The 27,097-nt window shown below is 52.1% G+C and overlaps 10 protein-coding genes across 10 annotated transcripts; 5 read left to right on the forward strand and 5 right to left on the reverse strand.

Moving 5' to 3' along the window:
• The first annotated feature begins 542 nt into the window (after positions 1-542).
• Positions 543-1,609, forward strand: BDW74DRAFT_162409 (uncharacterized protein). The gene has a single exon (XM_073725958.1). The coding sequence runs from the start codon at positions 945-947 to the stop codon at positions 1,179-1,181; it is 237 nt and encodes a 78-aa protein (XP_073578856.1). The 5' UTR covers positions 543-944; the 3' UTR covers positions 1,182-1,609.
• Positions 1,610-3,202: 1,593 nt separating this feature from the next.
• BDW74DRAFT_183083 (uncharacterized protein) lies at positions 3,203-3,610 on the reverse strand (the record flags this gene model as incomplete). The annotated part of the gene is made up of 2 exons (XM_073730419.1): positions 3,203-3,269; positions 3,333-3,610. The coding sequence occupies 2 exons, from the start codon at positions 3,608-3,610 to the stop codon at positions 3,203-3,205; spliced, it is 345 nt and encodes a 114-aa protein (XP_073578857.1).
• A 468-nt stretch (positions 3,611-4,078) lies between these two features.
• On the reverse strand, positions 4,079-4,507 carry BDW74DRAFT_183084 (uncharacterized protein; the record flags this gene model as incomplete). The annotated part of the gene is made up of 1 exon (XM_073730420.1): positions 4,079-4,507. One exon carries the CDS (start codon positions 4,505-4,507, stop codon positions 4,079-4,081), a length of 429 nt encoding a protein of 142 aa, XP_073578858.1.
• Positions 4,508-6,900: 2,393 nt separating this feature from the next.
• On the reverse strand, positions 6,901-8,528 carry BDW74DRAFT_104352 (uncharacterized protein). The gene is made up of 4 exons (XM_073721580.1): positions 8,377-8,528; positions 8,304-8,311; positions 7,334-8,204; positions 6,901-7,279 (listed from the first exon to the last, which is right to left on the reverse strand). Exons 3-4 carry the CDS (start codon positions 8,178-8,180, stop codon positions 7,119-7,121), a joined length of 1,008 nt encoding a protein of 335 aa, XP_073578859.1. The 5' UTR covers positions 8,181-8,204; positions 8,304-8,311; positions 8,377-8,528; the 3' UTR covers positions 6,901-7,118.
• A 1,935-nt stretch (positions 8,529-10,463) lies between these two features.
• BDW74DRAFT_188678 (class I SAM-dependent methyltransferase) lies at positions 10,464-12,682 on the reverse strand. Its single transcript, XM_073731793.1, has 10 exons — positions 12,174-12,682; positions 12,022-12,065; positions 11,879-11,965; positions 11,791-11,832; positions 11,683-11,746; positions 11,597-11,637; positions 11,339-11,548; positions 10,953-11,286; positions 10,823-10,905; positions 10,464-10,776 (listed from the first exon to the last, which is right to left on the reverse strand). Exons 1-10 carry the CDS (start codon positions 12,207-12,209, stop codon positions 10,725-10,727), a joined length of 993 nt encoding a protein of 330 aa, XP_073578860.1. The 5' UTR covers positions 12,210-12,682; the 3' UTR covers positions 10,464-10,724.
• Positions 12,683-12,809: 127 nt separating this feature from the next.
• Positions 12,810-14,927, forward strand: BDW74DRAFT_183087 (cytochrome P450; the record flags this gene model as incomplete). The annotated part of the gene is made up of 9 exons (XM_073730421.1): positions 12,810-13,011; positions 13,116-13,144; positions 13,205-13,414; positions 13,474-13,567; positions 13,646-13,845; positions 13,939-14,382; positions 14,461-14,621; positions 14,693-14,767; positions 14,840-14,927. The coding sequence occupies 9 exons, from the start codon at positions 12,810-12,812 to the stop codon at positions 14,925-14,927; spliced, it is 1,503 nt and encodes a 500-aa protein (XP_073578861.1).
• A 4,640-nt stretch (positions 14,928-19,567) lies between these two features.
• BDW74DRAFT_183089 (cupin domain-containing protein) lies at positions 19,568-20,073 on the forward strand (the record flags this gene model as incomplete). The annotated part of the gene is made up of 2 exons (XM_073730422.1): positions 19,568-19,638; positions 19,701-20,073. The coding sequence occupies 2 exons, from the start codon at positions 19,568-19,570 to the stop codon at positions 20,071-20,073; spliced, it is 444 nt and encodes a 147-aa protein (XP_073578862.1).
• Positions 20,074-20,587: 514 nt separating this feature from the next.
• Positions 20,588-22,902, forward strand: BDW74DRAFT_104476 (uncharacterized protein). The gene is made up of 3 exons (XM_073721582.1): positions 20,588-20,948; positions 20,999-21,182; positions 21,242-22,902. The coding sequence occupies exons 1-3, from the start codon at positions 20,762-20,764 to the stop codon at positions 22,731-22,733; spliced, it is 1,863 nt and encodes a 620-aa protein (XP_073578863.1). The 5' UTR covers positions 20,588-20,761; the 3' UTR covers positions 22,734-22,902.
• A 386-nt stretch (positions 22,903-23,288) lies between these two features.
• On the forward strand, positions 23,289-25,531 carry BDW74DRAFT_104479 (uncharacterized protein). Its single transcript, XM_073721583.1, has 3 exons — positions 23,289-24,296; positions 24,355-24,644; positions 24,695-25,531. Exons 1-3 carry the CDS (start codon positions 23,385-23,387, stop codon positions 25,410-25,412), a joined length of 1,920 nt encoding a protein of 639 aa, XP_073578864.1. The 5' UTR covers positions 23,289-23,384; the 3' UTR covers positions 25,413-25,531.
• Positions 25,532-25,852: 321 nt separating this feature from the next.
• BDW74DRAFT_171059 (uncharacterized protein) lies at positions 25,853-27,021 on the reverse strand (the record flags this gene model as incomplete). Its single annotated transcript, XM_073727252.1, has 2 exons — positions 25,853-26,468; positions 26,552-27,021. 2 exons carry the CDS (start codon positions 27,019-27,021, stop codon positions 25,853-25,855), a joined length of 1,086 nt encoding a protein of 361 aa, XP_073578865.1.
• Positions 27,022-27,097: the final 76 nt, after the last annotated feature.

Genomic DNA, 27,097 nt, shown 5'->3' on the forward strand with positions numbered 1-27,097 from the left:
GCTCATCGATGCACGACAGGCAGCCATTGTAAAACAAGCTGGGTAATCAGTGGGTCTGACATGGCCGATCCCTGTCTCAAGCGATGACCAAGCTTCAAGCCATCCGCCATCCTTCCGGCACCACGGCATCTAACCGCTTGAAGGATTGTCCGTCGTGGTACCAAGCCGCCACCCCCGATTGAACCGAGATTCAAGCCGTCAATTAGCCTATCCCGTACACTGGTTTAATGCTTGTTTTACAAGCTCAGTCTAACGCGCGGTCTGCACGGTTGGCATCACATAATGACAAAGCCCACCGGCCGTTGCCTCACGACTCGCGAGTGGATGTCGGCAAGCCGAGTCGGCATACCGCAGAGCCAGTGAAGTCTCCCTGCCAGGCTTCTTCCTGCTCCATATTGCTTCATTGTTTGCACATCGTATCATATTCCCTGTTTTGGATGGATATCACGGATAATCGGGATCGTTACGGAGCGTATTGCCTGATTTGGCGAACGGTGGCTGTTCTGGAATGCACGAAGCTTCCACACGCTGGCCATAAATTCCCGGCAACGAATGGCTGGGTCGGTCTAGAATTGTTCCGGTCTAAAGAAAGACTTGTCATCTTGTTTGCGAACAACGTCATAGCCCAGGGTATATGATGCCGAGTATCCCAGGCCGTGAGGAAGTTTTCTGCTCTGTTACACAGCTGAGCCGTCTTGCCGGCCGGGGTCCTGTCGAATGCTAGAATGCTCCCCTGGAGCCGAGTTGGTGTGAGTTGACTCGCATATTGGTCAATAATTGTAGTTGCATCGAAGTGATAGTGCTCGGTGCACTTCACACGTCGCCCTCCCTCCTGAAGAAGCCGTGGAGAATTGCCGACCAATGCGCTGTGCGGGTGACGCGATGCATCTATTGCTGATGCATATGGGACTGGAAGGTGTCGGAAATGGTGCTCGCTGACTATAATGGGAGGAAGTTTCGCTTGCATTAGCTGTCCAAAAGCCCTGTTAGACAGAATTTCTGCTCCAGGGTTGCCAAATCCGCAGCGTTTCGGGGGCCGAATGATCACATTCCAAAGGTTCTGTGTATCCTCAGACCACCAATTAGAGCACCAATTAATCGTTATGCGTGGACCCGAAAGATCCGTTCCAGAAACATGGTTTGATCGTCGCAAGGCACTCGCAGCATGGCATGAAGCATAAGACGCTGACTGGAAGCACGGCTCTTCGTTTCGGTGTGCAGACTGACATTGACCGTTACCTACCGCCGGACACACAGGGGTAGTCCAGAATGCTGCTCCGGCTTCAAGTGCGTGTATGCTGTAATCCGAAGGCGGGGCCACAGCAAAGTGACTGGATCAAAGTAAGATCGAGTACTCAGAAGGATACAGACTCCGTGGGCTATCGGCGGGTTCTAGAGCCGACACAATCGTTCGCAGCTAGAGCGATTTCGAAATGGCATCCATCAACTCGGACCCTGGCAACGTTGCATCGCCAGCAAAAGTGACAGTTCCTTCTCCCAACATCCCTGCGCTCCAGAAGATGGGTTTAAAAATCTCACCCGCGACATACCGCCACTGCGAGAATGGAGACAATTGATCCGACAGACATCATGGACCTGTGGCTTGCATCTGATAGGCAAGCTAGGATCCTCGTCATCTAGAGACCCCGGAAATCGGCGGAGGATTACCGCGGTTGCGGCAAATCGACCAGAGCTGAGGATAGTCCGGGTCAGCGACAGCTTCGAGGAGCAAACCACACACGGTTGAGCGTTCTTTGCAGCTGAGCTAGCAATGTGAATGTCTACCCATAGGGAATCTTGCGAGGGCTCTCTCTGCCATAAGGGCGATCAGTAAATAGAACGTCCGCCAGACCTGAGGTAAACAATAGGCCCCGAGGTCAGATAATAGCATGTCATCACACTGAAGGTCAGCTGGACGTACCAATCAAGAGTCACTTTTGAGTGCCCCTTGCGCCAGTGATCTCCAACTCCGCTGAACTTGGTCCCTTCCCCGCATATCCTGCTCTTTGTGCGACTCCACTTCGGCTGGTCGGCCTGTCGTAACTTGGAGGATTTGACGCCTCTGTAGCCCGTATTTACACGTAACACACGGTATCATGGCATAAGGAGTACCTTGGACGTAAAATGTTGCACAGGACAGCATGGCATGTTTCCATTGAAAGTGATGAAGATGTTCATGAGTCGAGGAAGGAGGAAAGTCAAGGCCGATCGCCAAGTCTATGGAAGCCGAGCTAAGCTGAATCCGGCTACTCCTGTCTATCTTGGTCACATGGCTTCCCTCTTATCTCCGGCTTCTCCATCAGTCTTCCAACAAACTTCCAGCATGTTGTCTAGATATGCCAACTCCATCTCCCGCCTTGGATATCGCGCTTTCAAGTATCGCTCGTTGCAGTTGATGTGATTGCAGGCGTTAATCGCTTTACGCGCAGGAAGGCCGACGTTTGTCCGCTACTTTAAGAGTAACGACCGATGTGGCGCAGTCCCATCAATCGTGCCTGATGAACTGGCTTCGCTACCAGCCACTTTAGATCTGAGACTACTCTCGCGCGTTTAAAAGTGCACTTGACCAAGCACCGGCCATTACCATAGGATTCAGTCAATCAGGTGAGGTCGCCTTGTCCTCGAACATCCTAGGATACTTGCAAGGGCTGGCAGCGGCCTACCGCGCGCTACGATTACCTACTCCTGATCCTAGTCCACAGCATCACCAGATCCCCAGATCACGTCGGCGAATCCAAAGTCGAGAGAAAACGAATTCATTGGAGAGATACCTAGTGCTATTCAAACATACGGCCCACTATGACTATCAGTATGACGATAAAACCAAACTACAGTACGTCTCATCGGTCTGTCGATGTACGCCCCCCAACCAACGCAAAGACCATGTCCCAATTTCCCGCCGCGCGCAAGCGTCGAAGCCTAGTCCATCTTACCAACGACTCCGATCACAGTCAAAGCCCATACAACAGCCTTCTCCCGATGCATCCATATATTTACCAACAGAACCACATCCACGGTAGCCCAATATACCGTTTCCTTCACCAGGTTGCGCGGCCGGCTTGCAGGAGGCAAGTCGACATTGGAAGTGGCAGCCCACTGAACCATCTGGTCATACCCGTACATGGCCACAACCATAACGAACACCCCACTTATAAGTCCGACCATAGCCGCTCGCGTATCGCACTTCATGACCACGGCCGGACTATCGCGCTATGGATTTGCAGAGGTAGAAGTATATCAGGTTTGCGAGGATCGTGAACAGGAGGATCCTGCATTTTAAAAATAGTTAGCGAGGTTCCCTTGATAACAACTAGGATGGGAGAATGTTGTACCTCGAAGGATTCCCGCGATGCACTGGGAGGAACAGGTACCGGATGATGGGGTCGTTTGCATGCGCATCGGCGAACGCGCGGTCGAATCTGCGCCACGCGGCTGCATTCTCCGGGCGTGCAGTCGCGTCTTGGGCCGTGTCCGAGTCTGAGTTGGGGTTCAAATTGGACGTGGACTGGGCCGGAGGGGGGCGATGTGCCTGAGTGTCATCTTCCGAGTTCGAGCTCGCAGGCTCTATGTTTCGACGGCGAGCGCGTTGCTCGGTGTCGCTTGGGTCCATGGTGGTGGCGGCTGGGCGACTTTAACGATAGACAGAAGGATTGTTTGATGGGATAAGAGTTGAAGGATGGGAGTGCAAGAAACTCAGGCGTGTCGAACTCGCAGACGATGTTTCCGAGTTTCCCTTTGGGAGGGAGCCCCCTGCTCCAGACCGGTTCTAGGGCCGTGACCGACAACTCCAGGAAGCGACCACCTACCGGAGATTCCTGACAATGTCCCCACGCGGCATGGGCGCCAGTGTCGCAATCGAAACTGTCGCCGGACCATACCTGCCGAACAACGACAATCAACCCGCTGCTCGGCCAATGCGTGCATGTCGGACCTCGCTACTCAAACACCCAATATCCCATCAGATCACGAAGACTCAGAAGCAATCACAAATTCCACAAGGCCTTTCAACCACACCAATCCTATATACATACAAGTCTCCACCATACCCTTACATTCACCCAAGCAGCATCGCGCGCTTTCACCACAAAACCCAGACGCATGGACCGATCATAACCCACACCCGCCACGATGCCCTCAGCAGCTCCCTTGCAGGTTCCGAACCGTACATCCTCGCAATCCATCTATGAAACGCCCAGAAGCCGTCAACAGGGTACAGTGTGACGAGGACGAAGAACATGTAGCAGGCCACGTCGTTTTGACGCTGGCATCTGTCGCTCGTGATCCCAAAGGACGGGCAAAGAAGCGTGTGGATGAGTCCTGTTGTGAACAGGAGCAGCAGGTACTTTCTATACGCTTTTCGACGGAGGATACCGTATGTGTACTTGATTATCACGTCGTGTCGGTGCGCGTGGAGGAAGGCCTCGAAGAATTCGTCAGGGGTGTAGATGCTCGATGTTGCTGGTGCTGGCAGGTGGTCGTGATTCAGTTGCTGAGTGATTTTCTCCATGGTTAGGGAATAACACCTCGTTCGCCGCGCCTAAATACCTTATAGATAGACAGGCCCTCTGGTTCGAACATGGGGAGCAGATTTCCCCTTGAAAGCAAAATCTGCTCCCCAAATCACGTGGATATCCACTTGGTGGAATGGCTCAAAGTCTATTCAGCTATTTTTGAACCAAATCCAGGAGCACAACATATGGACAGACATAGGGCGACTGGCTCTGTCTCATCATTGAGTGTTCAGGACGCGGACACTTTGGATGGGACTGGAGCGGGAAGCAGGTCAACATCCGGATCGTCGCCTGCATTTGCTGGAGACCGGTGGTGGTAGTTATGCGTGGATTTTCAAGCCATTTTGATTTCCTTGTAGGTGTCATAGGAGAAACGTCGCAGACATCTTGTTCTGAAAAGGGGTCTATGATACCCAGGACTAAAGATCACGTGGACAACGCCGGGCATTTCCAAGACACCGGACTAGGGCTGGCCGAAGTTCATTTAAGTGATGTTGATGAGGAAGGACAATGTTGCTGAAAACAGCTTTTATTTATCAAATCCAAATCTCCTATGTCCTTCGTCGTGATGGTGCCCAACACCCCCTGGGATACAAATGTAGGTGTCCGGTAACTATACTGTCATATCACCGCCAACGTACGAGGAGATAGGCGAGCTTCTCAGTCTTGATTACCTGCTTCATACCGATGACTCCTTCAGTGAAGCCGGTACTATCTCCATCAGTCAATTTACCAAGGACATTAGATGGCAACGCGTAACATAAACCTTACGCTGGTCTTTAGGGTAACGTGTCGCTCAGCCATGATGAAGGATAAATCATGTGCCTAGGTGTGTGGCGCCCTGTCATGGAATAGTTCCTATCATACGAGAGAGGTATACTGATCTCCACGCTTTATCATTCTGTCCCAGCGGACATACCGGGGTTACCACATTATATTTTGTCTGCCGCGGAGATACACTGTACAGTACTGTTCGGTGTTGGATCCCAATATCCGAAAAGCTGTCCTGAACATGAGAAACTGGAACCTGCAATCGAGATAAATTGCCACATATCATATAGAAGTGTACTCAGATTTGAACCAGGGCATGAGCAAGACTGATGTATCTGGCCTAGGGCTAAAAATCAACAGGCCGGCTCTGTCCATGTGTCGGGTAGCTACGAGAGATACGATGCCTAAGAGCGTAGGAAATTGAATTCAGGAGGTACCAATAGCCCTGTGATAAAAACCAGAACTCTACGTGGTGTCGTTTCAGATGAGAAATGCATACGCGGTAGCGACGTCAGCGACTACCAGTATTTTGGAGAGCTGCACTGGCAGGGAGTAACCTCAGAAACAACGCCATACAGAAGGCACACAAAAGAGTCTATGTCGACAGGAAGAACAGGGCTACTTTACCGTATTGGGTTATCGCCGGAGTCGTAGACAACTCCATCTTCCTAGCGCAAAGCCCCCAGGACGCCGCAGGCACCGGGAGATCTCTGCCTGGACGTTTGCCCTTTGTGACAGCTGCCTATCGAGAACGTTCTAATGGAGGTTGGGGTGTCCTGGGAGGCACCATTACTCTATCATAACCTCTAGGTTTTCCATGGATAGCAGGCGATCCAAGCCGATTCCACCTCCCACAATATATATATCCCCAGCGACGGCTCACGACTTCTCACTCTCTTCACGAGTTATTGCAGTAGAAAGGCAAGTCTCAGACACACCGAATATCCTTACCGGTTTGTGAGGGTGGCCCCATATTTCAGCTCCTTGTCAGATGCGCCGACTCCATAGTCATGTTAGGCGTCCCTTCCGTCTTGCCTTACCGCGGCTGATGAAGTGATTGGACATACTCTTCTCTATACAGTCGGATTTCGCCGATCTCAGGAACGCCTCGATAGCCTACTACCTTCTACCTAATGTTGAAGCATAAACTGTCGAGTGCTGGAAATATTGTGGTTAGTCATAGCAGGGCTCAGCTGAAGATCGGTGGCGACTTTAGGAGGGTACAGTGAGGCGATATCGCGTGGGTGTTGAGTTGTTGCCCCATCTCTTGGCACACTTATATACTCTGGAGTATTCGCAAATGGTTGGTTGGATCGAGGATTGCCGGTCGACTATTGGTGAACAATGGTTGCGGCGCGAAGGGAGCTGGGATAACCCCTGTCTCACCGAACGTGGCGGCATCTCTAAGGATTAGTGATCAGTGCATAAGATCGCGAACTACATGAGGCGGTTGTGATCATTAAGATAGAAGCAGACACAACTGTAGGATAAGAGTTCAACATTGATCCGTATATATTGAATATTGTAGGTTAGGCAGTATTTTTCATAGTATCTCAACGTATTGGTTCCCCGAACTCGTATCATAGTCTTTAGGCAGCCATGGACACGGACTGGAAGTATATAAATGGCGGCGCACACAGAATATTCAAGACCACACACAGCACAACATATCACCGAAAGGAAATCAAGTAGACGGCGGAAAACTAGACTGAGATAACAACAGATAAAAAAACTCAAAATATGTATGTACTGTTGTCCCCAATGCAGCTTCGTCACATCATTAATATCGAACATTCCAGAAGTTGGACGCCTTCTCAGCCATCACCATTCGCCACATTATACGCTCAGCCCCTGAACAGAGTCAACGAGGTTGTCATATTCGTTCAAGGCGTAGCTGCGAAGAACGGACTGGATGAGTTCTTTGAACTGGCCGACTTCGGGCAGCCGTCTGACGTCGATGTTGACCCGATCTAGGCCCGCGCGCCTAATGTCAGATACTGTAGGGCATTCGTCAGCTGGAATAAATATCCAATAACTTAGGAGTAGCGTACCAGAGAAACGAGCCTTCAAGCCCTGAAGAATGACCGCGTCATCCCTCTTACGTGGCTGAAGCGCCAGGAGCATGAGCGCGCCAGGCACCACCCATTGCCCGCCAAAGCACTGCCTAGCAATATCCACCGCGACCTGGACATCGTGCTCCGTAGTGGGGACACGTATGTTATTCTCGAACTGCTCACGAAAGACAAGGACGCGTTTTGGCCACCATTGCCACTGCGTTTCGTCGGACAGGGCGGGCTGCAGGTTGAACAGGCCCAGCTCGATCATACTTTGGACAGACGTACACACGCATCGATTCTGGATGGCCAGTCTGCCTTGCGTGAGGTACTCGCCGAAGTAGTACTCTGTTTCGCGGAACTCGACGAATTTTTGCAGCCGTCGGTCGGAGCCTTGGAAGGCGCGCATGATCTCCATGTCTTGGATGAAGGTGCCTGCTGGAAAGAGGGTTGTGTCGAGGATGATGAGCTGGATGTGGCGCAGGTCGTCGCCGTCTTTACGGTACCGGTATAGGGCGTATTGCAGGGCGAAGAGAAGTGAGCTTGTCCAGCTCATTAGGTTGCATCCTGTTTCGTGGCCACGCTGCCAGAGGAGATGGTTTAGGAGGAGGTTTGCGGCCTTGGGTGCGGGCAGGTCGAAGATGTCCTTTGCATTTCCTTCGATTAGGGGTGGGACGACGGTCGAGGAGGTGGTTGTTCCAGCGGACTGAGGCGCGACGAGACGGTAGAGGTATTGGGGTGTGAAGTTCTCGTTGAAGAGCGGCGTATATGGTCCGTAGATTGGGCCGGGGTTAAAGATAAGAGATGGCTGTTCTTCATAATGGTCAACGTATTTGCCAGGCATCGTGGTGGGAAACGTATGTAGGAACTGAAGAGGGGCGCCGTGTTCAAATGAGTGGACATCCGGAGAGTAAAACGTATGATAGCATGGACTGATGAGGGATGCAAAGAGGAGGACGTCGCGAACCTTATATCCTTTCAATGAAATGCCGGACGATCAGCATTGCAGGCTTGAGCCTCAAAAGGGATGTGGGCCGTACACTCGGGCACTGTAGAAGGCTCAAAATGGCGTTGTTGATAGTAATCAGAGCGGCTGCCCAGGTGGACCAACAGGCCTCAAGGCCGCGCAGGAAGACGGAGGGCATTGGCTTTGAGTCTAAAAGTCAGTTGGCGGGCGTCATACGGAACTATCAAGACAATTCATTGCTGTGGTGGCCGATGACAGCGGAGTCACCCCACTAAATAGCTCGTATCCCGTTCTTTTGCCCATCGTGCTTTCCTTCCTTCTTCCACCTTTCCCTTTCCCCTCCCGCATCCCTCCATCCTTTTCACAACCTTTTATTATCAAAATGTCCGCAACTTGTTGTGATTCCATCAATGTACACTTCATTTTCAATCTCGGCTCGACTATCCAGGTGCAGGACGTTACAGAAAAGAGCTATTTTTGGACAGAGTCCTGGTTCTCGAGGGCAAAAGAGGGTGAAAGCTGGGTACCACTCAACGGCCAGCCCACTCAGCCTCACCCCAGTCATCCGCATCATTGGTCCTCTCTATTGTTCATACTCGTTAGTTATGCGGCACATATTTCAATATCTGCACTCTAGGCAATCGATCGCTTTGACATCATGGTCACGAATTCTTGAGGCACCCCCGCGCCCTTTGGACCACCTAGGGAGGACTCGCACTGGGACCACGTGCTTTACATGATGGAAGCTTGCTTGCTTGATCCTACCACACGGAGTCATAGCCGGTTATGGATACGAATATCTACCCCGAAGTTAGAGTGGGGTGACGTCCGTCTTTCCACACATCGCTCCAGGTGAGCGCACTTACTACCCACCATCAAGAAACCGACCGTGTCATTGATCCTTGTTCAAAGACCATTCGCCGCTCGATCGCGCCTTCCGACGGCCAGGTCGCCGTGTCGTTCTCCGTCATTTCCTCGCAGGTAAAGCACAGCTTGCAGCCAACGAATAGCTCACACCTGGGCATCACCTGGAGAGGATGAACTTGGCATGCCAGCACAGGACAAGTCATGGCAGGCCACCGTTACTTTGGAACCTGACGGGTACTTACAGATCTCAGATCATGTTTGTGCTTTGGCATTTGAATTGCAGGGAAGCCTAGCATTGTCCAAGGCTTTCATGATGTGCGCCACCGTCACGATGCTCCAGGCTGTATAGTCCCGCTACACGAGCTTACCTCCGGCGGAGTATACATGTCCGAGAACCGCAGAGCACACGCGGTATTTCCCACATCTCTGCTACGGAGTGACTAGGCTATCTGCACGCCTCATCTTACTTCACTACAAGGATGATTCGAAAGGGCAGCGAAAAGCGGGTAACAGCCTGATTTGCATGAGGCATCCACGGCGTTCCTCTTTCAGCGAGCTTGAATAGGCTTGTTAATGACGCCTCGTTCTTCTGAGCCAACGGAGACCCATCGCGGCCATCCTAGGGAAGTTGTCAGAGCGAAGGCTTTACATTGACCCCTTGGTGATCAAGGGCCTCCGGTCAATACCTCGCAATCTTATGGGACATAGCATGAGGCTCACGTATATCAGCCTCGCCTCCGGGCCCTTACCCATGTCTCAGTGGCACCCTAGTAAGTGTCATCAGCTTTGAATCATGGTGCAGCAGGACAGCTGCCTGAGGGACGGCACAACTGGCGCGTACGTACTACCTACGCCAGGGCTGACCGGCACAGCGGCTCGCGTGGACCTTCCCCATATACTCACGGAGTCTGGTACTGTCTTCCGCGCCGTGGTCATGGGATCCCAGATTCTTGTAAGCTGAGTCAACTTGTGTTCTTCACAATCTGGAACGTTCGAAACAACTGCCGGATATGTGCGGAAGGGCGAAGACATTTCAGCGGCTAGTCAACAATAGCACATTGTCGTCAAGTTGTTCTGTAAGAACCAGCCCTCATCGAGCATTGCAGCTCACTGGAAGATACCCCTGGGGCGGTATGTGCCTTGCTCAGCCCGCGGCGCATGGCACCGTAGGTTTGATATCAAACCAGCGTGATGGTGTATGGCTTCTGGACGATCCTCTCACAACACCGCCATATTCAAATGAGTCGATATCAAACTACGCGCGATAGCCAATGAACAATGTCTTGACTTTGCTCTTGCATGTGCCCAAAGCGGCACAGCCACATGTGGCTCGATTGGAACGGCTTCATAAGACCAATGAGATTACATGTAATCGTGGCACAGGCAGCCAAGCCTCCATCACCCCTGTCCGGTGTCTGCCTTGTGTCCGTCCCTTTATAAACTGCGATCGCCCACTCTCAGCTCGAAGCCACGATCATCGCTCCCGCAACCTCATAATCAATGGTCCTCCGATCATATTTTCTAACAACCTCGCCACAGTTGATACCCTTTGCCTCACTGATCGGCGTGATTTTCATTCGGTGGCTTTCTCCCGTAGACGACCGTACTATGGAGGTTAGCACCAGCAGTGGAATGGCCAGGACTTGACCGACCATTCTTGATACGCGTGGATTCTGGGACTGCGGAGTCCTTTTCGCATCCGTGACAGATACACTTCGACTTCCTCCCGTGACCACTGGACTCAATTAGCTTAAGCCGGGACTTTAGCGATGGATCAAGGACCTTGAGTATTGCGGTTAACAGATACATGCTCCAGCCTTCAATCCCTTCTTCCCAGAGGAGCCGATTGTAGAGCCCTAGTTGCTTCATTCGAGGATCGCTGGCCCAGCCGCCAATAGGGATTTTGAAACGTCGCTCGACCACGTCGACAAAGCCGGCCTTGGTCATCCTGTCTTTGGACTCGTCGAGGATTCGAAGGGACTTTCCAAATGCATCGCCCGCTTCCAGCGACACCTTGCCCCATTCCTCGAATACGGTTCCGTCCGTCGTGCCGTCGTCCGACCTGGGTACCACGCCCTGCTCGACTTGTTCAATCCATCCACCCGGTTTTAAGGACCTTTGCAACCGGATCAGCGCCCTCCCATCGCCTAGCAACTCGCCCGACCCACCGTAATGCTTGTTTATAGAATCTGTCCCAGTTCGGCACGCAGCCGTACAATCCACGGACATGGACAAAGTCGAACGCGTCGTCGCCGTATAGCCACTCGTCGGTACAGTCGTCGACTTCGAACTGGACATTCGGCGGGACCCAGGTGGGTTGTATCGGAGAGAGATCGGTGCCGATGACGCTCGAGGAGGGATGGAGGTCTGCAAATTCCCTACAACTTTTAGATTGTTTCCGGCCATCAAATATGAACAGGACGCACATTGCCCAGATCCCCGTCCCCGTCCCGACATCAAGGACTTTCTATACCCCGTCAACAACTCCTCGCGCAATCTCGAGGTCGCTCACCTGCACGTCCGGAATCGGCGCTAAATATAGTTGGCCCCCCAGAACCAGGGCATATACGTGGTGCCTTCGCTCATCAGCCACTGCGACCGTGGAGAGCCTCCTACTAACCCGAAATCCAAATGATCCTGTGCCTTCTCGTCGTTCGGCCCCCTGTCGTCATCAGCGCTGCGACAAAAAGAGTCGCAATTTCGCGAACCAATATGCCCCAGCGCGGTAAGCATGATATCTCCTCCCGTTCTCGTAGCGATAATCGACAATACTGCTCCTCAGCGACGTCAACTCCCTACGTAACCGACATCAGCGACCGCGACCGCAAGAAAAGCAACGAAGGCGACGGACGAATTGTAATCGTCGCTAAAGACGGAATCGGTATCGTCAGGTTGCTATCGCCCCAAAGGTAAAAGGTTAGCTCCACTTGAACTAAACATTGTTGGGAATAGGTATCGCCAGGAAGCGGGGAGCGATCGCTGATCGGATCTGGCGTCACGCACATTGACATCCACCTCCAGCGGAACTTCGTCGCCCATATTGTCGGCGCATGCAGGACGTGAAAATGGAGAGATTCGCGTCTATCGCATGGAGTATGGAGATAGATGGAGTCTTGAACACAGTAGGTTGAGCGATGGATCGAGGTGGGTAAGGTGGGCAGACCAGTGACGGAGGACAAGAAAAGCACCGGAGGGTAGGGGGAGGAGGAGAAGGCCCGGAAGCTCGGAAGAAAAACAAAGTGTCTTTTGCCAGGTGTCCATGGAAGTTATTGGCTGCATGATCCTGGTCCTTCTCGGCTGGAATCCAGGGCCAATGATCGCAGATCCGTGGAATTAAATCTGTAACTACTTGCTGGATCGGGAGACAGTGCCCTCTGCAGGCCATAATACGTGCAGTATAGGCAGGTCAGTATGTGTTACTGCTTGTCTGTTGTCACTCCTTGGGCTGCGGGGGCTGCCAGTGACTGGCTGGGCAGTGAATAGCTGGTGCCAGTGCAGGACTCCAGTGTTCCTCTCCTCCAGTTTAAAGCGGCCATCGGATGTCTCAGCTCCAGGGCAACAGTGCAACTGCAACTCCACACATCTCTCTCTCTGCACCACCATTACCTCGCACAGCCAAGTCAGAAAAGACCCGTCACAATGGATCCCTCTCTCCTGGCCCTAGCCCTGGTCCTTCTCGCCTACCCCTTGTACGACATCATCAACACCTTCTATTGGCACCCTCTCGCCCACTTCCCCGGTCCCCGTCTTGCCGCCCTCACGCGCTTCTACAGAGCCTACTTTGACCTCTCGTGGAATCGCTCCTTTGCCCATAATCTCGTTGAGCTTCATGCGAAATACGGTATGTTGACTTCCACTTTCCATTAATCTTGTTTGCTATCTGCAATTGCTCCCCTGATTTTAATATCAACCGCACCGGACTAATCAATCATAACACTGCTGCAGGGGACGTCATCCGCATTGGTCCAAACGAGGTACGATCCTTCCTTTACGCCCCAACAAATCAAAGCTTCATACTGATCACTCTTATGCAGCTGCACTTTTGCACCCCAGCCGCCTACCTCGAGATCTTCAGCCCTGCTAATCGCTGGGAGAAAGAGGAGCGTCTCTACCACAGCTTCGGCGAAGACCGCTCTTCCTTTGGATACTTGACTTACGCGGAGGCGAAAGAACGCAAGGATATTCTGTCTCGCCGGTTCTCGCGCAAGGCTGTCCAGGAGGCGCAGACGATTGTCCAGGGCATTGTAAGTTGGCTCGCTTATATGCTAGAAAATGATAGCTAACATCAATTTATTTGAAATAGATCGTTGACCTGTGCAAGAGTCTTGCCGACAATGCCTCCAAACCCATTGATCTCTACTATGCGTTCCGCTGCATGTCCGTTGACGTTATCACCTGTGAGCTTGCCCTTATCCACCTAGATTTTTGAACCGTCAAGATGTGTTATCGATGCTGACGACATTGATGACCGGTAGACCTCTGCTTCGCCAAATCCGTCAATGCCGTCCACGCTCCAAACTTTAAGTCTCCGCTCCTCCTGGCAATGGACGCCTCCATGACCGTCTTCCCCGTCTTCAAGCACTTCCACTGGCTTAAGGATATGATAATGAACTGTCCCCCAAAGCTCACGAAACTGCTGAACCCTGCGCTGGCAGGGCTAGTGGATCTGCAAATGGTACGTCCAGCGCCAGTGAAACTTCTACCCCAATATCCACCCTCTCCTGCCCTTCAAGAAGCCTTGAGCGATTGCTAACTAACCATGTCCCAGCTAATGAAAGCCCAAATCGCCGAAATCACCTCCGACCCCTCAGCCCTATCCAAACTCCCCCACAACACAACAATCTACCACGAGCTCCTGCGCCCAGAGGCCTACCGCACCAACACGACCCCGTGCGCCGGAAGTCTCTTTGAGGAAGCCCAGGCGCTTATGTTTGGCGGCGCAGATACAACAGGCATGACGCTCATGCATGGGACGTTCTATATCCTGCAGAATGCGTATCGCCATGTCTACGACAAGCTGAAGACCGAACTGCGCACCGCCTGGCCGGATCTCGATGCTCCCGCGCCGAAATGGGAGGAGCTCGAGCGTCTGCCTTACCTTACCGCTGTGATTAAGGAGTCTCTCCGTGTGGCATGTGGTGTTGCGAGTCCGTTGCCCCGTGTTGTTCCGGCGGCTGGGGCGGTAGTTGCGGGGGTGGGCGTGCCTGGTGGTGTATGTCCTGCCTCTCCTCTCCCCCCTTCCTTTATATGAGTCTCGGATTACTGACGTTGATTTGATATGTGGTTTTAGACAATCGTCTCTCATTCTGCGCACTTCATCCACAACGACCCCGCCATCTTCGCGAATCCGCACGCTTTCATCCCCGAGCGCTGGATCGGCGAGAACGCAAAGGCACTCGATAAATACCTCGTTGCGTTCTCGCGCGGGCCGCGCAGTTGTTTGGGGCAGCAGTGCGTTTACCTTTCCATTAACTCTAAACTATCTTTTTTGGGGAAGCATGGTACTAATTGGCTTGGTGTAGGCTCGCCTGGGCAGAACTGTACCTGACCTACGCGCATGTTTTCCGGAAGTTTGAGATTGAGATTCATGAGTCGAGGTACGTTTCTTATTTCCTTTTTGCCCTTTGAGTATCACCAGGTTGGTGCTAATTCTCTCTTGGTCGGTATAGTCCTAAAGAGCTCAAATGGAAGGATACTTTCCTCGCGACGTATCTCGGTCCACATCTTAGGGCGACGATGACTCCCGTTGCAAACTGAGTGTGATGATTGCAACAAATCCACGGCCACAACTAATGCGGAACATGACATTACTCAGAGAAGCCCTTGACGCATCTTGTTACTTCGCGTTGTTTTCAGTTTCTACATCTTCAGGGGCCAGAAATATGGAGCGTGGAGGTGTTTCGATTTTACTGCTCCTGGTTCGCAACTAGGCAATCTGATGGCTTCGTCATCCAAAGATGTCTTTTGTTTATCTTCGGCGTTCTTCTTTTCCTTGCGCTTATGCTGATGAGATTTGCGAGGACGCAGACCTCGGGCCTCATTACTGTATCTCTTCTCTTTGCGATCATCCACTGAGTCTATAGGGTACATACAGTAGACAATGCATCTACTCAGATCCCTGCGCATGAAATTATACGTTTCCCGTACAATATGGCTATAAACCCTCCGAAGCCAATAGCAATCGGTGCTTCGTTCAGCAGTACGTCATCTAGGTAGATTAGAGCATCCCAGCCCTGCCGCTGACGTGAGGCACAGCATACCTAGTAAGCACAGCCTTATCCTGATCGTATGCATGACTCGGGGCGTGAGGCATGAAATACCGGCATATTACCTTGAGCTATTACGCTCGGGCCTCCAGGCGCGTCCTGTCTTCCCCGTGCCTTGTCTTCTACCTAAATAGGCTGCAGCCTTGCAGCAAGGCTACAAACATGGATATCATACCCAGCTGCACGTCAGACTGGGGTCGGGGCCTAGGGTTCAAGACAACAAGGCAGCTGCAAGTAATACTGGGCGTTAACATAAGGTAAGGTAGCTTGGTCCCAGCCTTTCGTGGGTACACCACCCTGTCCACCGAGGGCTCCGTTTTGCCCTCTTCGCCCGCCGCCCTGTGACATGTAGGTGCAGGTGCACGGTCAACTTCTAAGTTATATACGACATGCTCTATCCAGGCTAGCGTATACGAGGTCTCAACTGCATTAGTAGGCCTAACACCTACTTAAGTCTCGCTGCCTTGTGCCTTGTCCTACTCGTTATTCTGTGAGGTAGGTAGATATACGTATGGAGCTAGAACTAATAGGTATGACTGGGGCTCTGCGGATGAGGCTCCAAGCTTTGCGAAATATACCTAGGTATGGTAGCACATATCCCCAGTGGAGATACCAGGGTACCTAGATAGAAGAGGCTTTGGGTCCGAGGGAGCCTCTTAGTATACCTTAGAGTAGCAAGGCAGATTGGGTGGAAATGCCCTTGCGTAGGCTCTACCCAGCTCGTGAACGCGGTGTACCATGGTCCCAGTACCCTAGCTTCGCGATAGGCGATCAGAGACGTTGGATTCAGACGGCAGTTACTAATAGACCAGCAGTTAGATAGAGAGTCAGCATTTTTACGGTTGCTCGGTCACCCATTGCATGCGTGCGGCATTGTCGAGTTTGTTGGGCAAATTGCAATCGGTGAGATCTTGAGCTGTTAATGTACGTATGAATCTTTTACATGCTCACCCCTTTCAGGTATGGTAGCTTGTGTGCAAGCATGTATATGTAGTTGTGGCAAGGTGTTTGCTATCAGAAGAAATTCCCAAAGCGGGCTATGGTGAGAGGAGTCTGCCAACGCCGCATATCTTATTTCTTACTACTATAGGCTGCTTCAACAGGCGACACCGGCGACGCTGGGGGTATATTGTGTCTTTTCACATTGCCCACGGCGCTACAACTATGGCCAGGCTTCTTACATCAATAAGCGTCCACCTTGGACATGCTGTAAGCACCGAGGGATCGGGTCTACGCATCAGGCTGAGTAATAAGTTAATCGATAGGTATGGTAGTCAAGCTTAAAAGGGAATAAAAGAAGGTTCTAGATTAAGCAGAAGTGTGTCAGGAATTCTAGTTGGGGGTTTATGATATTTATGACTATTTCTCAATAGCTATGCTATGCTAGAATCACAATCTATTGAACAGTTCCAATATGTTCAAGTACTCCAAATCTAGGCCCAATCCGCCTAGACGCCCAAGAAATGTCTGTGTCCATTCTAACTCATCCAAACACCATAAATAATTGACTCAAACTCGAAGATACTCCGCGTGAAAGATTAAGCGTAAGAGAGAACGCCGCCCCAAAAGAAAGAAGAGTAGAGATACATATCCAACCCGGACTCAAGCAACCCATCTCATGGATATGTTAGCTTTAGATAGCAATCCGCCGACAATGGCAACGACGACCCTGACGACAGCGAAAGCACCGGAACCCCTCCAGCACAATAAGCATCCACTTCGCAAGACACAGAAGCGCACAGCTCAGCGCAAGACCCAGAATCACCGCGAATCCCAGACTCTCCTCGGGCTGATATCCTTCGCCATCAGCATACGCATAGGCGGCCGAGAACTCGATGGCCCAGCCGACCACAAACACGAGTATCATGAAGCACGGCACGAAGAGGCCCAGTTCAAGGAGGCGCAGTTCGCGGGGGTCGATTCCGCCAATGGACTTCTGCTCACGTTCCACTCCACTTCCAGGTCCCGCTCCAGTTTCAGCGTCAGCGCCAGGAGTATCCGCAGACGCAGACGCAGACGCAGACATGGCCGTGGCTATCTTGCGACTTTCCTGCGTCCGCACGGCCATAAGACACTCCAGCGCCATGGCATTCGCATACGTGATCCCGAACATTTTCTGCAGTTGACCCCACCACATCGGCTTGACAATATCCCTTGCCTCGCGGAGCTTGGTGTAGCAGGCGACGGCGTCGAGGTCCACTGGCTCGCCGCGGATCACGGGGGCGCAGTGCACCCACCCCTGCGCGAGGTCTTTGTACATGACTCGAAATATTAGGGCAGGGGCGCCGTTTAGTTGGTGGCAGCCGGCGAAGAAGGTGAACGTTGTTATATGGGAGAGGATGGCTGTGGTTAAGATTATTTTCTGTGGGATCTCTTGGTTAGCATGCAGGATAGGGAGGAAAGGGGGCGGGGGTTGGGGTTGGGGTAGGTAGACGTACCGGGCTCACATCGGGAACCTTCCTGAGCAGACTCGTGTACATTGCAGACGGACTCGATGTACGGGGTTGGGGCTTTAGGCGTAGACGGGGGAAAACACATGGACTGGGTGGCATGGGCGCTGGGGCAGCTTCCGCTTTGGTATCACCCTCGCCCTCATTCTCGATACCAGCAGATTTCGGCATTGGACCGTGCTTGGCTGCTTCCTGCTTCAGGACTTTGCGGCGCAGATCGAGGGATTTCCGCTTGAAACGCATTGATGCGAGTGGTTTGGTTATGATGTTGGTTGTTTTGCGGACAGTGGTTTTGAATTTAGACTTGAGGGAGCGCTTAGGACGAAGGAGGGTGAGGGTTGGTTTGCCTGCGGACGGCTTTTCGGTTTGCGTACGAGCCCGTTGGAGATGGAATATCATGAGGTTTTTGAAGAATGTAGAATGAGATCAGGTAGTTCGAGAAGAGTTGGGTTACGTAGAACATAAGGTTGCATAACTTGATAGTTGTATAGGGAGAGGGTTATATACTGGATTTGAGGAGCTCGGGAGTTTCAGATGTTGAAGCTATTCACTGCTTCAAATTGCATTCACTTTACGTAGCCCTAATTTGCCACTGGTTTAGCAGTTCCAAGCCTGACTGCGTCATATACGACACTTACGAGTAAGCTTTGCCGCGCATCTACGAAACCCTTGGTGTTATTTCTGAATGGCTTCTAAAGCAGAAGTAATCTATATAAGGACGTAGTGAACTCGCCAACATCTATTGCAGGAACCGAAAACTCTACGGCACGTCATGTACTAATGCTGATGCTGATAGGGTCATAAAGCTGAAGTCTCATGGGGGAAGACTTGGTATCAGTGCCGTCGAATAGTTGTGGCTTTAAAGGGAAGCCCGGCAAATGGACAGGGGTGCCAGTACAGTATTTTCTCCCCGGACAAGATGCCGATCTGTGAGTGTCTTCCCCAGCAACCTCAGTCTCCAGAAGGGAGGTTCCTTTTTCTCTGCTCGGTTTGGCTCAATCCTTACTTCTTCAGCTAATCAGGAAGCAGGAAGCATGGTGAGATTGGGCTATAGCTTAGGGACACCTCGAACATGGTGAGCATCTCTCTCTCCAATGTATCGCTGACATGGGCATAGCGTACATACGAACGCACGTCCCGAACCTACGAGCAAGAAGGCCAACCTAGACAAACCGCTAGTTCGCTGACCCCTACGCTCTCAGCCCATCAACAAGCGAGCTGGAAGGTCGATGTATCTTCGCAGGTGATCAAAGTCGACATAATAAGAGTTCGTCTCTACCACTGATCAAGCCATAGGTACAAATGGCAACCTCGAAGTATATCTGCGGCCTCCCATTCGCCGAGTAGCCACCCCGAAAATGTGGCACAGGCCCCTTGTATCCTGATATGCCTAAATTTCCTAACGCTGGGCAACGCGCCGATTGACCCCGGGGGGCCTTGAGCCTTCTCCGGGTATTGATTTTCGGTAGCCGGGGGACTATGTGTAGGGCTCGGGATCCCATATACAGTGGATAGGCGTTCGAGGATCCTGTTGCATTGGCCTAGGCGTATAAGAAGGACAGCGGGCGCCGACTGTCATATAGTATCCGTGTGATGATCATTCATATCTTACCTCGCTTGACCAAAACTACAACTGCCCTGCAAATTCTTTAGTTCATTGCTACCATCTGCACCCATCACCATGTCTCTCGAAAAGATCTCCGCCTCAGACATCAAAGTCGTCAAGTCGGGCGACACCTACCAAGTCGAAGGGTGCGTCTCTACCCCAACCACTTACTACACAATTCTTCGCTTACAAAGTATGTCCTATCCAGCCGCCCCCGCGAAACCTTCTCCATAATAAAAATCTACCACCCCTCCAACCTCCCCGGTAAACAAATCGTCGTGGGCAAGATCTCCATGGATTCAAACTCCGCCTCGCCCCCTCATACACATGGCGGCGCCGCAATCGTCGCTGTTGTAACTGAGGGCACGGTGCTAAACCAGATGAATGAGGATGATCCGACTCTCACGAGCAAGGGCGACGTCTTCTATGAGAGTCCAGGGTGTCATCATGTGCGCAGTGAGAATGTTACAGATGGCAAAGCGGAGTTCATTGCGGTGTTGGTTGTTGATGATGAGGTTGTGAAAAATGGGTATCATAATATTTTTGTGTTGGATGCGGAGGCGGAGGCGCAGGGGAAGTAGGGTTAGGTAACCTCACCTCGGGTTCAAGAGCAACTTAGGATTGAAAAGCCTTGTTGATGATTATTTGATTGCTGGGTGTGTTGACGATGTCCGGTCCACGGGCGGGGGTGTTTTGGCTATCGGGGTCTCAGCTACTCGTGTACTAAATGAAAATTGCAATGCATGGGGTGGAATCAATTGCTGTTGGGACAGAACAAACTGGTCACTTCCCCGTAGACCGGTTTCCATGCTCTCCCCTGGGGGTAATGTAAACCCTTTCCCGTTCTTCCCCAGGCTGGGTTTGGCATTATCCCAACAATCTGTATAGTTGACGTAACCACGTTCCGGGTCGGCTATCAATGTAGGGCTGAATAGGCTATTGCCAGCCCAACTATAGCTCGCATTCTTGGCACGATCTTGATCCACAAGGGCTAAAATGCACGCATCGCCAAGACAAACCTGACTCACTTCCTTCAGGCCAGTCTGTCAACATGACTCTCCATATCCTATCGCAGATAAGTGGAAGGTTCTCGTTAATATTATGACTGACTTTGAAGTCGAGGATATGTGGCCTTGATGCGCTGGCAGAGATCTGGTATCATCACGAGAATGCCACAAATCCCACGTTTGCTCTATATAGAGCGACGTAGTTCACGCCCAAGCAACAATTCATCATCACTACACTTATCTCCTGAACTCTGACTACAACATGGCTAAAAGACGCCTATCTCCCCCACCCATCCAGAAATATCGATACAGACGGACAAGATTCAGTAGCCGCACAGAACTTACTTTGGGATCACTGTGCCTCTTCCTGGTCATCCTCATCGCCCTCAAAATAAGAACGCACCCGGTATTCCAGAGAGAGAACCACGAGCCAGGCCAGCCGACGAAGAGTATGCGATTCCTCTCTTGAGACGGAGATGTGTAGCTAACACGTCGACAGAGATAGCCATCCACCTCGGAGCCTCCGAGTCCCGCGTGGGGATTAGCGAGAATAATCAGATCAAGATCCTCGGTTCGATTCCGTCATATGTGACGGTTGCCAATGGAAGCTTGATAGCGGGTCATGAGGCGAGGGATACGGGTGGTCTAAATTTCTTCAACGTTGCATTGAATATGGGCATGAGGTATGGTCATCGACGCCATTCATCAATGCAAGGACGGTCCTGACCGTCATGTCATTTAGGAGCGATTTTGCGCGAGTGGAATCAGACGAGAATGTTAACCCATTTGAAGAGCTAGAAGATGACTATATCTACAACATTGACTCCCATAGCGAGTCACCCCCGGTCAACATGACTGCAGATGGGGCAGCCTACTCGTTCACCCCAGCACAGATCTACGCACCGCTCCTATCAAACCTACGATCCATCGCGCAGTCCTACCTAGGCACAGACGTCAATATCAACGGCGCAGTAATATCCTTCCCCCTTTCCCAACAACACGAAAACAAGCGGCACGAAACAACCCGCGGCGACATAATGCGCGCCAGCGAGATGATCAACCTCCCAATCATCGACATTGAGCGCGAGTCCCACGCTGCTGGAATCGCGCTGGGAATAGACGCGCTCAGCGACTGGAACAATACTCACTATGTGCTATTCTACGACCTCAACCCTGATTTCGACTCACTCACGGTGTTGATTTTAGATGGCGCCTTCAATACCTTGGCCGTTACGCGGGGGTATAACATCTCGACCGCGCCGTTCCTGGAGCGGAATGATCCTCGCTATAAAGATCAAGACAGTCCTATCTTGGACCACCTTGAGGGATTCTTTGTTGTTCAACGTCCGGTCATCAAAGATGCTGACTTTTCCGACCTCAAGCTCGCGCCGGGATGTCCCTCGTGCGCTATACAGCAGTATAGCGTCAATGCCATTCACAATGCATTGAGTAAGGCAAAGCTCCGACCAGATCAAATAACAGATGTCGTCTTCATGCCGTCGTCGCGCGCATTTCCAAAGCTCCAGAGACGTATGGCGTCCTGGTTCAAAGCCCCGAACCTCCGCATCGCCAATGCAGAGAACCTAGACGAAGTCGCGATTCACGGTGCAACACGGATCCTCGAAAATATCGAAGATAGCGAATTCTATCAAGGCGTCACGTTTCTCACCAGGGAACGGCCGTCTTTCGGGATCTTTACGCCTGAGTCACCCGACAGCGTGCTCGAGGTTATCCCTGAGGCACAGAGAGTCCCGTCGTTCGGTAAGCAGACGTTTACGGTACCATGCCAGGACCGAGACGCGAATGCGACGACTTCGATCAAAGTGTATAAGCGCGATGGGCCGATCCTTTATATCAGACCCGAGTTCAATGTGTATGACGCTATTGCCGTCGGCGAACTTGATGTCTCCGCGTGGTCCTTTTGCCGTCGTACTTGGCTGCTGCGACCGGCGGATGTGGAACTTGAGGTTTGGATGCTGTTTACCCGGGACCTAGATCTTCGTGTCCAAGTGACCAATCTGGAGACAGGCGAGTCCGGGATTGCGACCATGTCAAACGGGGATGTGTTTTGTGCGCATAGTGGGCGTTGCGCTCCGGGGAATTATACGCTGCTCCCTGGGGGTGATTTGGAGGGGGAGTATGCGGTGGATTTGAGGCGGGTCATCACGTTTTCGGGGGATCAGAAGGCGACAGATGCGTTTGATGCTGGGTTGTTTGGCGATTGGGATCGATGAGAGTTTTGTTTCGGTTGGGCAGTGAGGCCCGTGGAGCAGAATACATATCCTTGACGTCGTCTTATGATTATCAGAGAGGTGACGGGAGAACGACGTCAGGATACTGGGAATCTCAGAGAAGATAATATCATTCTTGTAGAACCCGGAGACTAAATGCATCTTGTTATCCGAAATAGTCGCAGTTATGGAAGGAGCGATGGTCTGGCAGCCTAGATAGGTAGAACCGTGCTGCCACCTGCGCCTGCAGACACCTATAGTTAGGTCCTTTATTTCCCTCGTGAACCAACCATCGTATTGGCATACATTCAGCAATCAACATTCTCGTACAGTATTACTATATGTCTTCTATAAGTTCTCGGCCGAGTCTAGAATGCTGTCACTCAATCACGTTTCCCCAGAGCCATGGGTCAAGGATCACACCATCCAGCGCCCCGCCGGAAAAGCCACGCTGGCTGACTCACGCCTGACACTTTCCATGCAGGGATTCTCCAGTTGCAACTCGCAATTATTGAGTCTCGGGAGTCGGAACAAAATCCGCCAAGAGTCAGCTGAAGCCTCGACTCTTTCTGCCCCCGCTTTGCTTTTCCAGCGCTCAGCCTCACCGACGGTCATCATCGTGAAGAAACAACGGTAAGAGAGTGAAGAGAATCAATGGGCGAGAGACCAATTCCAAGTACGCGACGGGTCTCGCTGGCTTGCGTACCCTGTCGCTCCAAACATCTCCGCTGCGATGCGACAACTCCAGTTTGCGGCCGCTGTCGCGATGAGGGCCTGCAGTGCGTGTATCTAAAGTCGAGGAGGGGCGGAAGGAGGACGAAGAATCAGCCACAACAACATCAGTCATCGAGCACAACCTCAACGTCGACACCATTTTATTTAGACTCATCGCTTCAGTACCAACAACTTCAGCAGCAGGCATTCCCGAGTACGGGATTCGGTCGCCCAGCTTCAGCTTCGGATGATGAGCACAGCAACTCCGAGCCCAATTCATTGCATAGCGATTCTCCAAGCAATTCATCCCTTAATGAACAGTTCCTGCCGCAGTACTATTCCTTCTTCCATTCCGCACACCCCTGTGTTCTGCCGCAGTGGGCGTTGAAGCAGCGACTCGCCAGCAATGGACGGGAACTCCAGGCTCTCATTCCGGTCCTGCAATTCATCGGTTCTGTATACGCAAAGTCATCATCCACTCCAATCCTCAAGGTGGAAGCTGAACAAGCAGTTTCTTCAATCGGAACAAATACGCCAATCACTGGCTTCGACGTCCAAGCCGCCTTGCTGCTGTCAATAGCAACATACTGGGCCAACGAGCCCGACAAGGCACTGTCTTTACTCGACAAGACGATCGCAATGGCCCTGGAGCTGGGAATGCAGCTTCAAGAGTTCGCGTACGCCAGTGGCAACAATGAGCCCCTTCTAGAAGAGTGCTGGCGGCGAACCTGGTGGCAGGTTTACATGACAAACGCACACATTGCGGGCAGTACGAGCACGTTCCCATTTCGGACGAGTGGAATCGAGATGAGTTGTGATCTGCCCTGTGATGAGGCGGAGTATGAGTCGGGGGTATGTTCCTTCCCTCTATTTCCCAAGGCATCAACGAGTTATGCTAATAATACGATAGAAAATTCCTCGCCCTCGAACGCTGCAAGACTACGACATGCGCGAATTCCTCGACGACAACGACCGGATCTTCTCCTCATTTGCAGAGATGGTTGGTCTTACGCGCGGTCTCGATCTCGCCCTCTCAGCGCGGAAGGGCATGACCATTGCCAACGCGCCGAATATCTGCGCGAATGCCGACGCCACTGTCACGGCCTGGAGGTCGTTACTGCCTCCGTCGAAGAAAGATCTCGTGAAAGAAGATGGGACCGTTGATGAGTTGCTTTTCAAGGCAAACATGATTATTTCTACGTACGTCCGGTACACATCGAACCGCTGAAGGTTTTGGCTAACGATCGCAGATACGTCGTCGAACTCCACCGACAACTCTCTACTCTGTGCTACAGTGAAATCGAATCGATAGCCCATTGCTCGCCCGCTCCACCACCAGAGTCATTGCGAGGATGCAATACCCCCGAGTGTCAACTTCATACCGCGAAAGTCCTTCGCGCGATTGACACCTTCGACGATCTTTTAACTCTTCCAACCAACATCGCAACGCATACGCCCTTCATCATCTGCATGATCTCTAATCTTGTAATCGCACATCTCGCCGCCTGCCGCTTCCACTATCAAGGCCAGCAGCTGAAGCTTGCACGTGAGCGAGTCCGACTAAGTATGGGCGCGCTAAAGGTGCTAGGCGAGTACTGGACCATGGGTCAACGAACGTATCGGGAGGTCGGAATCGTGGCGAGAGAAATTCTGGGGTTGAAGAACGCGCCGAAGCAACAGCAACAACTACAACAACCACAGCAGCTGCCATCACCACTTCCCGCAAATGCTTCCACCATCCTCAATAACCCGACGATGTTACAATCTCCACCGACATCGCTTCCGCCGCTTGAAGATAAAGTAGATCCTCCAACTGAGGCGGAGATGCTCGATATACCGAATTACCTTGACCAGACGGGCTTCCCGGATATGCAACTCCTTGATTCGAATTTTGACTTTTGCGGACTGTTTGATATGAATATGGGCGCGGGCTTTGGCGCTAACGTCCCGGGTATGGCTGTTGGATAAGGCCTTCGTAGGGTATGGTATTCTCGTCATGGCGTTTCTGGAGAAACGGGGCTGGGGAAATAATACCTATGATGATGTTGTCTCCGCTCTTGCTGATGTATACAGGATAATGATAATGAAAAGTAACGTTACGAATAAATAATGATGGCATACAGGTATCTCAAATGCTTCCGCCGTCCGCGGAAATCCCAGGCTTTTACCCCAACAAGTCAAATTGGCCGTTAAGTCACCTTTACGGAGACGGAGAGGGAGAAGGAGAGACCCCAAGACACACGATAATCTACGTTGGACTAAAGACACAATCCAATGACCTCCTAACAAAGTTCATTCCATATCGCGTGTGAATGTGGATACCATACTTACTTACTCCTGACCCCAGCAATCAACAGAAAACCACAACAAAGCACTTCCCACACCGAATCTCTGTATCCAAGCATCGGCTACCACGGCACAACAAGCACAAAGCCCGCCAAAAGCGACGCAGCCAGAACACCCACCATCCCGCCAATCGAACCCCAGCCCTTCGTGTGCACGAGGTACAGCGCACTCGCAGCATTCGTGTTCGTCTCACCGGCGGAGTCAGCACTAGAACCGGAACCACTATTCGAGGTCGAATCAGCATCTGTTCCACCAGTATTTGCACTAGTGGACGTAGAACTAGAAGACGAAGTGGAGGTAGAGGTGGAAGTGGAGTTGGATCCCGACCCATTATCATTACTATCATTGCCATTCGAAGACGAATTCCCCGCACCCCCCTCATCATCCCCCCGTTTCCGCACAATATAAACCGGAACCTGCATGGTTGCGGCCACAAGGTCATCGCGATCATCGGCGTCGATGCTCCTCGTACTCGTGCGCGCCGGCGTGCGCGGGATCGTCACAGTGGGAACGGCGATATTCGCTGTTCTAGTTGTACCGTCCCATACCCAGGTCGTGCTCGTGAACTGCAGGTTCCCGTCGGCGTTGCTGTAGTCCGCGATGCAGGCGGCTGTTATGGAGGATGATGGGGTCGGGAGCGTGCTGTAGCAGAGACCGTTGCGGGCGGCTGTCATGGAGCTACACACCCAACACAATCGTCAGCAGGAGCTAGAGAAGGGGAGCTGGGGGTACTGGGGGTAACGAGGAGGGAGGGTGTGCACCTCGGACAACACGCAACAGCCGTCTCGCTCGCATCCAGCAGCGCCCCAAACGCATCGTGCAGGCCAAGCTGGATATAATCGTCGTCGACGACATCGTCGAAGTCCCAGCCGCCCGTCTGGACTGCGCCAACCGTAAAGATCCCACTGCTCGACACATCATCGGCGCTCCCTGTGCGCGCTGCGGATCCAACGGTCTTCCAGCCGCTTGGGCAGTTCGCGCCGGGGGACCAGTACGGGACGTTCCGTTGGTTGGAGAGGTACTCGTCGAGCAGGTCGGTGTTTGAGGGGCGCGGGAGGCAGGAGTCGTAGGCTGTTGACGGACAGGACGCGAAGAGCTCGGGGATGTCGTCGTCGTCGGGCTCGGCGTAGTAGATTTGGGGCGAGGGGGTGCAGTCCGAGCTTGTCCAGGTGGATGGCGCGGTGCCCCAGTTTGCGAGCGTCCAGCCAAGGGTTGAGGTTGTGGTTGGCATGCTGGATTTTGAATTGGATGCGGTAGATGGGTAGTGGTGTAGATGGGGAAGTGTGGAGAAAGACGCTGGCTTTGTC

This window comes from Aspergillus multicolor (genome assembly GCF_047715735.1).
Source record: "Aspergillus multicolor strain CBS 133.54 unplaced genomic scaffold BDW74scaffold_41, whole genome shotgun sequence".
Taxonomy (NCBI): Eukaryota; Fungi; Ascomycota; class Eurotiomycetes; order Eurotiales; family Aspergillaceae; genus Aspergillus; species Aspergillus multicolor.